This window comes from Prosopis cineraria, unplaced genomic scaffold (assembly GCF_029017545.1).
Source record: "Prosopis cineraria cultivar Desert tree isolate PC_DT_omini unplaced genomic scaffold, ASM2901754v1 PC5, whole genome shotgun sequence".
NCBI lineage: Eukaryota > Viridiplantae > Streptophyta > Magnoliopsida > Fabales > Fabaceae > Prosopis > Prosopis cineraria.
The window spans coordinates 668,810-677,727 of NW_026555336.1; the positions used below are offsets into that span (position 1 = coordinate 668,810).

At 31.7% G+C, this 8,918-nt stretch overlaps 1 protein-coding gene across 3 annotated transcripts; it reads right to left on the reverse strand.

Moving 5' to 3' along the window:
* Positions 1-2,819: 2,819 nt before the first annotated feature.
* Positions 2,820-8,399, reverse strand: LOC129312149 (NAC domain-containing protein 37-like). Of its 3 annotated transcripts, none has more exons than XM_054954760.1 (4): positions 6,956-7,216; positions 6,226-6,497; positions 3,332-3,866; positions 2,820-3,119 (listed from the first exon to the last, which is right to left on the reverse strand). In XM_054954760.1, exons 1-4 carry the CDS (start codon positions 7,119-7,121, stop codon positions 3,115-3,117), a joined length of 978 nt encoding a protein of 325 aa, XP_054810735.1. In that variant the 5' UTR covers positions 7,122-7,216; the 3' UTR covers positions 2,820-3,114. The 3 variants fall into 3 exon arrangements, with proteins under 3 accessions (XP_054810735.1, XP_054810733.1, XP_054810734.1); XM_054954758.1 differs by lacking the exon at positions 2,820-3,119 and adding an exon at positions 8,355-8,399 and having other exon boundaries at positions 3,158-3,866; positions 6,956-7,135; XM_054954759.1 differs by lacking the exon at positions 2,820-3,119 and adding an exon at positions 7,379-7,663 and having other exon boundaries at positions 3,158-3,866; positions 6,956-7,135.
* Positions 8,400-8,918: the final 519 nt, after the last annotated feature.

The window sequence follows — 8,918 nt, forward strand, 5'->3', positions numbered from 1 at the left end:
CCAAAATAATATTTTACTCTAATTTGGTATTTAACAAACCATGCTTAAGTAATTTTGAATTAAGAAAACTTAAGATCCCCCTTTTTCCAAATGACAAACCCAATAATCTAATTAGCTTAGTTCAGTGATTACCTTGAATTTCAAAGGAAATTGTAATTTAGTAAGAGTGATATTATAGTAGCAAGTGCCACAGCTATCCAATCGTAAGAGCTATCCAAGCATTGTTTATGCCACTTGGACTTATAATACAACAATCTCTCAATTAGGGTAAAACTCCCACCCATTTCACTTTTACAATGATGCCATCATGTTCACAATTATACATGAGCATAATAATGTATTTTCCATGACAACGATATCATATTTTCAACAATCATACTCAATTTATCCATAACTCTCAACATTAACTCATGCCCATTTTACATATTTTGTAAAACATAAAAGGAGCATTACCGTTTATACATACATGCTTTTCATACTTTCCATATTACCAAAAATACTTAAACAAATCATTTGAAGAATTCAAGTTTTTGATTATCTCTACCCCTAAGTCTTTTTATTCTCTCTAGCATTTTGGTAGCTTTTTTTTAATTCAATATATATATATATATATATATTAATAATTAATAGTAATTAATAATTATAATTAAATTCCTTTAGTATATAATAAATAGAGGTGGCAAGAAATGCCACCTATGTTATTTTAAATTTCAACAATTTCAAAGCACACAATAACTAAATAATTATTATTATATTTATTATATACTATTAAATTTTTAATTACTAATTATTTATATTTGTAGAAATATTTAATTTTCTTATTATTTTTATTATCAAATATTATAATTATTTAGTATTATTAGTTAACTATTATATTTAATTAATTATTATTTTTTATTACATATTATAATTAAAAAAATATTTATTAAATATTAAAAATTAATAGAAAAGATAGATGTGGCGTTTTCTGACTTTAAAAACACCACCTGTCTACTCATTTATTTTAAGAATTTAAAAACAGATAATATTATTTATGAAATATTAAAAAATTAATTAAAAAGACGGTGGAAATGCCACCTCTATCCTATTAGTTAATGAAATATATTTTCATAATTACTAATTTACTTGATTAGTAATTATTATATTTATTTTAAATTATTTATTATTATATTCGTAAAAGTATTTAGTTTGGTATTCTTATTAATGTTAACTAATTATTGTTATTAATAAATATTATAGTTATTACATATCATTAATTAAATATTATTTTTAATTACTTATTATTACATAAGATAATTAATAAATATTATTTATTAAATATTTTAAAATAATATAAAAGAGAGAGGTATCGTTTCTTGACTAGGGAAATGCCATCGGTGTTTTTTCATATTTATAAAGCATATAAAAGTGACAGGTGGTGTTTCCTAACATCTTTTAATTAATTATATAATAATATACTTTACTAATTAAATATTCATAATAAATTTACTTTTAAATATTGAGAAACTTGTATTATCTTATTTTAAATTATTTTTATAAAAATTGAGAATAGTCACCTAAAGGTTCAAAATTTTTAGATATATAATTATTACTGATTATTGTTAATTTCAGAGTTAGTAATGTTTAGATATATAATTATTATTTTTATTATTAAAATTATAATTATTAGGTGCTTTTTTCTTCTCTTGAAATGCCTCTTTATTATTCAGTGACAAGCTGTGGCATTTATATGAGAAACGTTAGCTCTTTTTTTTTATTTATAAATAAAAAATAATTATGACGAAGTGACATTTGAAAAAGAAAACGCCAACTGAGTATTTCAAAGTCTATTTTAGTGACATTTTGTTTTTAATTACTATAAAATACATGCTATTAAATCATATTTATGAAGTGGTGTATCCTTTAATTCCTTAAAGAAACTAGTGATCCAAATAATGTGTATGTATGGGGGAGTCCCTAGAAAAGTTTGGCTTGTTCAAATATAATACTAGAATTCCCGAAGCTTGTATAAACAATAGCCATCAACATATACTAATCACGAAGGCATTGAAAAATAAAAAAAATAATAATTAAGGAACTTTTAAAGTTATTAATTTCAATTAAAAATTATAAAATATTTAAATCTCAATTAAGAACCACAGGTCTTATTTGAAATATAAAACATACATAACTTTACAAAATTGACCTCTACTAAACACTAAAATATACAAAATACTATTGAAATCACTATTGCAACATGGTAATATTGTTAATGTCATTTGAGAAACAAGGAAGCATACTTGAAAATAAATTGTTTTCCAGTATAAAAAAAACTTACTTTTGAAACATTCCAATGTCACTTATCAATATACAAAAGTGATTTAAAAATTTACTAACTTCAGTCAAGAATATAAACCTAATGACTTATCAAAGTTCATATTTATTTATATATAATTACCACTTGAAAAAAAAAGAGAGAGATAACACTGTTGAAATTTCTATCATGACATGGGAATATTGTCAATATTAATTAGGAAATAAGAAACCACATTTGAGATTAGATTGTTTCCCAATATGAAAAAAAAAAAAACCTCACTTTTGAAACATTTCAATATCACTTAGGAATTTACTAACTTCACTCATTGATTTTTTCCTAAGGGACATTTAAGTCAATTCACTTTTTTTTTTTCAATTTCAAGTAAGGACCATAGTCCTTAATTAAAATTTCAATATTTTATGATCTTCAATTGAAATTAATAACCTTAAGAGATCCTTAATTGTCATCGTCCTTTGAAAATTTTCAACATATAATAGCTGGACAAAGCTAACCAGTATAACATGACAATAAGCTTCAACACAATACCGAGACGTGTTTCAAACTTCAAAAGTTCAGAAGTTTGAGTTAAAATTTGAAGAAAAAAATTGCAAACTTTTTTAATCCAACCCTCAAGGCAAGGTGGTCGAGAATGAGAGGCTTCCGCTTAAATACGTTCTGCGACTATAATTTGTAAATATATATAATAGAAATAAGCTAGAGCGTCCAGGTTTTAACTAGGGTTATCTTGGGGCATGCTGGCCTCGCAGAGTTGCATCAACGTGCGGTAAGGCAATAGAGTTTTCTCTTTTCCACACACATTAATCTTGCAACCAAAAAATAAAAGTATCAGCATATCATCCAACACACATATGTATGTATATATTAAAATATTAATTGATGACCAAGTTACCCATGAAAACTGTTATTTTTCCACCGACTTCCTCTCAATTCTTTATTTGTCAAATACGCATATCCCAATATCACAGTCTGATGAGGTTCTGGTGTTAAAAAATGGGTTTAAGCTTAACCTGTTACCTTCATCTGCTTCATCTCTACTAGCAGTATTCTGCAACAACAGAAACGACGAAATGTTCGAGCTGTTATTAGGCGTTCCAAAGCTGTCTTCCTGGCTTAATTGGGAAGCCACAAACTTGTCGAGAGCCCTCCAATCAGTAGTCACTTTCTTTCTGGGCAATGCTGATCCGCTTTGGTCATCCTCGTCGTTATTATTGTTGTTTTTGTTTTCTGATATCAAAGACACTGACGAGCTGGGCCTCTTTGTCAATAGAAGAGACGGGCTTTCTAGCTGAGGAAGCTGTATGAATGGGTCTGATGAGCGAATCAAAGTGCTCAAGTTGTCCACTTCTATCTCTTGCTTGCACATGTAATTGTTTAATGCTATGTTATGACTCTGATGATGAGGCTGCCTTGCGATAATGTCAACCGGATTCCCGACTGTGGTCACTCCACTTGTTTCCTCCAAGAATTGGCTTGAATCCCATCCACCTATGGCCTTCGTTTGGCCGTTCTTTTTTTTCTTGAAAGCTCTGCATACAACCCATCCTTCCTCCTGCACAAACTCACCCTTTTTTTTTTAAGAGAAAGTAAACAAAACTTTCAAGTTTTACATTTGGACGTGATTGGGGTAGTGATCTATACATGAACAATTCTCTACATTCACAAACAAATTGTATACAGTATGTTTAATCAGAGAAAATGGAGAAAAAAGTTAGCGGTGTTAAGATAGCATTTAAAGAAAGCACAAAGTCACATATTTTTGCGTTATATACTTCTCTCAATTCAATAATGTATAAGATCTAATTCGGTGTGGAAGTGTCTAGGTCGTTTATCTATTCTATTATGTTCTTTTTTTTTAAATTATTATTATGATTTGGGGATTGTCTGGCTTTTTTTAAGTTGATCATAATCAATCTCCTAGCTATGGAGGCAAATACAAGGGATCCAAGCATTCTCTCTCATTAGGTTGATACATGTATAAATTTTATTCTTAAGGGTGTTTTTACGACTTTTATGAGTAATAGTCAAAAATACATTTAACCCATATTTGAAATATACTTTTGTCAAATCCAACAAATAATTGAATTTTTTAAATGAACTTTTACTAGATGTAAATTAAAAACCAAACACACACACAAATTTTTTTTTTTTGGTTGCCCACTCAATATTTGGAGCATCACCTTGATTAATCTAGATCCAACATGCATCGCACACCTAGCTATGGTGGGTTTTATCTGGATCAATATATCCTATAATATAGAGATCCAAGGATCTTTAGGACTAGGCGCACATGTGTCCCATAAGCAAAAGTGAGCCGGTTACCATTTAGATCAACCCCATTGGTCACATGAAAATAATTATCATAACTGCTATACACAATGTTTCTTTTTACTGAGCTAAGCCCAATGAATTTGTATGATATGCTGTTGAATACTATTTATTTGTAGGTTTGGTTTTGATAGATGTATTAGTGTAGGTAGTGATTATATATATATAAGAAAAACATTATTTTCTTTAATTTCTGCATATATTTTCTTTAAGTTTTTGTGGGTTTCTCATTTACTCGATTAATCATCAGAAGAGTTCCGGTGAAAAAAGATTAACCAGAAGACTTGTTAAGTAGGATTGGGTGCCCCGGCCCGGTCAAAGAATATTGAAAGATGACCTGCTCAGTATATCTCACAGAATTCAAGTCTACCGTTTACGTTTGCCAAAGTAAAATGGCAGGGAAGTGTGTACCAGAAAAAGGAATGTCATAAAGAAAGTTTCAATTATGATTCGCTTCTGAGAGGAGCGAGACTTTTAACATATGACGTGCTTGGCTGACACAGAAAAATAGGAAGAAAAGAAAATGAGAGGAGAGAAAATAAAAAAAATAAAAGGATATAATTTTTTTTATTGTGTTTGGCTAAGTGAGAGAAAATAGAGGGAAGAAAAAAGTTGTAAATTTTATGCTAACAATAATAACTCTATTATTTATAAAAATATTTATATGATAGAGTTTAATATTTTAATATACTACATACAGTAATAATTTTTATCATATATTATTGACTGAATAAAAACATAACTAAAAATTATTTCATCCAATGATGACAAAAAAATTTTATGCAATTTAAATTTTATTTATTAAATTATTAAATATATAATAATCTTAAAATTTGAAACTACAACCAAATAAGGTACTTAACTAAAAATTAACCTGAAAATTTAGAGTTAACATCTATTTAATTGGTCTAAAAAATAAATATACTGCTTGTTTAATAAAAGTTTATGATCAAAATATAGCTACACTATAAATTATCATGATGAAAACAGAGAGAAGTAAATGATGACAACAAAAAAATTGATGGATAAATTTAAAATAAAATTTTCTCTCCAAAATCTTTTTATATTGGAAAGAAAAGTGGGAGAAGAATAACATGCCTCCCATTTTTCTCTCCCCTCCTCTTTTTTTCTTTGTTACTAAGCAGAACAAAATGTTATTTTTTCTCCATTTTTCCTTCTCACTTTTGTCCCCCGCTTATTTTTTCTTTCTTGCCAAGTATAGTATTAATGACGGTGAAAGTCACGTCTTAAGAAAGCTTGTACGTACAACCTTGGCGAAATATATGTTCACATTTTAGTGGTCCATGAACTATGAAGAAAGCTAACAAAAATGATTCCTTTCCATTAATTAAGTATAAAGCGATTAATTTACAAGTATAATGCAGTAAACTAGAAAAGTGATGTTCTACTTTAGGACCTTATTTATGTGCGTGTCTGAAAGAGGAAAAAGTGAGGGGATTGGCGATCATGGAAAACCAACCACTCATGACATGCGAATAGTTCGATTCACGAAAACTCAGTCGACACGCATAAACAAACAACAAAATAGTGAAAGAGCGAGAAAGGAAATATGAAGAACTTGCCTGTGGAGGTCCGTTCTCATCAGATTCGAGCCTATATTCGTGCATGATCCAGTCAGTTTTAAGCCCGTTCGGGGCTCTTCCTTTGTAGAAAACGAGGGTCTTCCTCATACCTATGAGCTTTCTCTTGTCGTACACCGCCTTGTCTCTTCCTGTCGCCTTCCAGAATCCTGCCATGGTAGCTCTGTTTGTCCTCGTCCCTGTCGGATACTTCTTGTCCTTGTGGCTGAAGAAATACCACTCCTTCTGCTCCTCGTACCCGATCCAACATCTCTCTGTCATATCATTCGTCATTATGCTTTAGAAAGTATGGACAAGCAACGCCGAGAAAACTCAGAACCGAGCATCTTTTTTCATACATAACAGAACTGAAGTTTGAACCAAAAACCTTTAACAAATTATCTACAACGTCGTAATATACCACAACTGGTTGCTTTGAAACAGATCCGCCCAAGACTTATGGGTGCAATCTAGCTAAAGTCCTAATAACAAGCACCGATCCTATAATCCACGGTAAGATATGAAATGAACAGATGTATCCCGGGCCAGCACAAGAAGACATACAAAATATAGATGCAATTCGAATCATGTCGCCATTGATGCATGCGTGTGGATACTTATATAGTATGATACTCGCGAAGTACGGCAGAATTTGACATTGAGAACCCTAACATGGGATGGAATGAACAGAATAAAGAAGAGGACTGTATATATGCTTGTATGTATTTTGTACCTTGAAGATCCCACGGTTCTATGCGATATAGATCGATCTCTCTGATAACATCAAGGTCAATCTTCTGATAAGCAACTTTTTTCTTCAGATAATAGCCAACAAGCTCTTCATCGGTTGGGTGGAAACGAAACCCAGGTGGGACACATGACTCCATCGACTCCATCATAGTAGTAACTGGTACTGCATAAAATTCACCACCTCCATTAATGCCAACCACACTTGACTTTCATCATCATGTATAAATTATAACCAAAGAGCGCCATATAGGTGAATGAGATAGGAGGACCCCGAGATTGGCTTTTAAAAGAAGAGGGGAGAAACATTGTAAAGGGGAGCAATATACTATAAGCGCTTTTAGTGCATAGGTGACAAGTGTCATCAGAGATAATCATCAGCTCATTTAGTGTTTAGCTAACCACACACCAGAAATTTAATCCGAGTAAAGAAATCAGCGCGTGTTAAAAAACAAAACCCATAATTTCAGAAGCAATAATGATTCTTCCAGGGGTTAAAAGATAGAGAGAGAAAGCGAATTATGAGAGTTTGAGTAAGATCGTTTGAAGCCTTAGATCAGGGCGGGTGCGTGGAGGGATCTGTACATGAAACGGACAACTAGAGGCTCGGGCTAATGATGTTGTCTTGTGTTAGTAAATGGTAGGAATGATTCAACAAGAACGGGGTTCCCATTTCATTTGCTATAGATAATTATATTCACAGATAATTAGACGCATAGGGTAATAACTAGGCTATAGCAAAAAAAAAGAAATTGTGTTTTGTTTTAAGTATGAAAACACTAATTTAAATAAAGAATTCTAAAAGAGGTTAAAACAAACTTGAAGCAGGATGAGAAAGTGGCTACGAAAATGTGAACGAAAAGAAGGAATGGGAATATTGATTATAGGGAGTAGCATGGATGACGCTATCAGAAGATGGCACGCGTTTCTGGAAAGAGAAAAGGCTTGTATTGGATCAAGGCCGGGCATGGGAAGGATAAGAGAGAGAGTGAGAAAAGGTTAGCATGATGTCTCGTTGTGGAAACTAAGGCTCTGACTGGGTTGTCTCCTTGTCGAGAATTTTGACGGCACATCTGACCGCTTTCCTCCTGATGGACTCTCACCAGTCACCAGAGAAAATGGCGATTCAAAAGCCCTAAAGCATAACTTTCCATGGGTTCCCGCTCTGTTGCAGCCTTCTATCTTTTGTTTTCAAGCTCTAAATCACATTTTCCACACCCCCCCCATATAACTATAGTAGAGTATTGGGACCTCATACATGCTCATATACAACACAGAGAGAAATATACAAAGGAAGAACATGCATTTCGATAGAACACGATTAGTTATTGGTTGAGATGATGGGAAGGTAAAGAAAGTGATACTAGTTGTTGAGGTGTGCTTACCTGAGTTAATTAGTATGAAGAAGAAGACAAAAGGAGAAATGTGAGAGGTTGGAAACAAAGGAGAAGAAGAGAGAACATGATAAAAGGAAATGGGTTGGAGGAGAATATATAAAAGTTGGGACAAAAGGGGTGGGGTTTGGGTGGGGGAGGACCGCTGAATTGCGCGCATGCCCTTGATGTTTGCCCCCCCGGTGGGTGACGTCACTAACTCCGTTTCTATTTCCTGCTCCACGCTTTTAAAAATATCCTAGAGAAAAATTCAAATTTAAAAAATATATTTGAGTTAAACAATTTTAAAACTGTATTCAACATTCAATATATTTAGGGAAAATCATTTTAAGGTCCCATAAAAGTATTCAAAATACACTGAAGTCTCATAAATTTATCAAATAGCTACTAGATTCTAAGGGACTTACGGGTGAATAAGTTTAAAAATGAAATTACTGATTTGTCCTCTGCCATTAAAAAGAAAATTTTGCTTGAACACAGATCTCACGAAGCTCATGATTAGCAATACTGAAGCTTGATGTATATCTATAATTGTTGATCATGGTAGGGTAATTT

What these genes read in the sequence shown, in the direction of transcription:
- LOC129312149 (XM_054954758.1), bottom strand. Translation starts at nt 7,121, where the DNA reads ATGATGGAGTCGATGGAGTCATGTGTCCCACCTGGGTTTCGTTTCCAC. An exon ending in AGAACCGTGGGATCTTCAAG is followed by an intron (nt 6,498 to 6,955) that starts GTACAAAATACA and finishes ATGATATGACAG; the next exon opens with AGAGATGTTGGATCGGGTAC. An exon ending in ATGAGAACGGACCTCCACAG is followed by an intron (nt 3,867 to 6,225) that starts GCAAGTTCTTCA and finishes GAGTTTGTGCAG; the next exon opens with GAGGAAGGATGGGTTGTATG.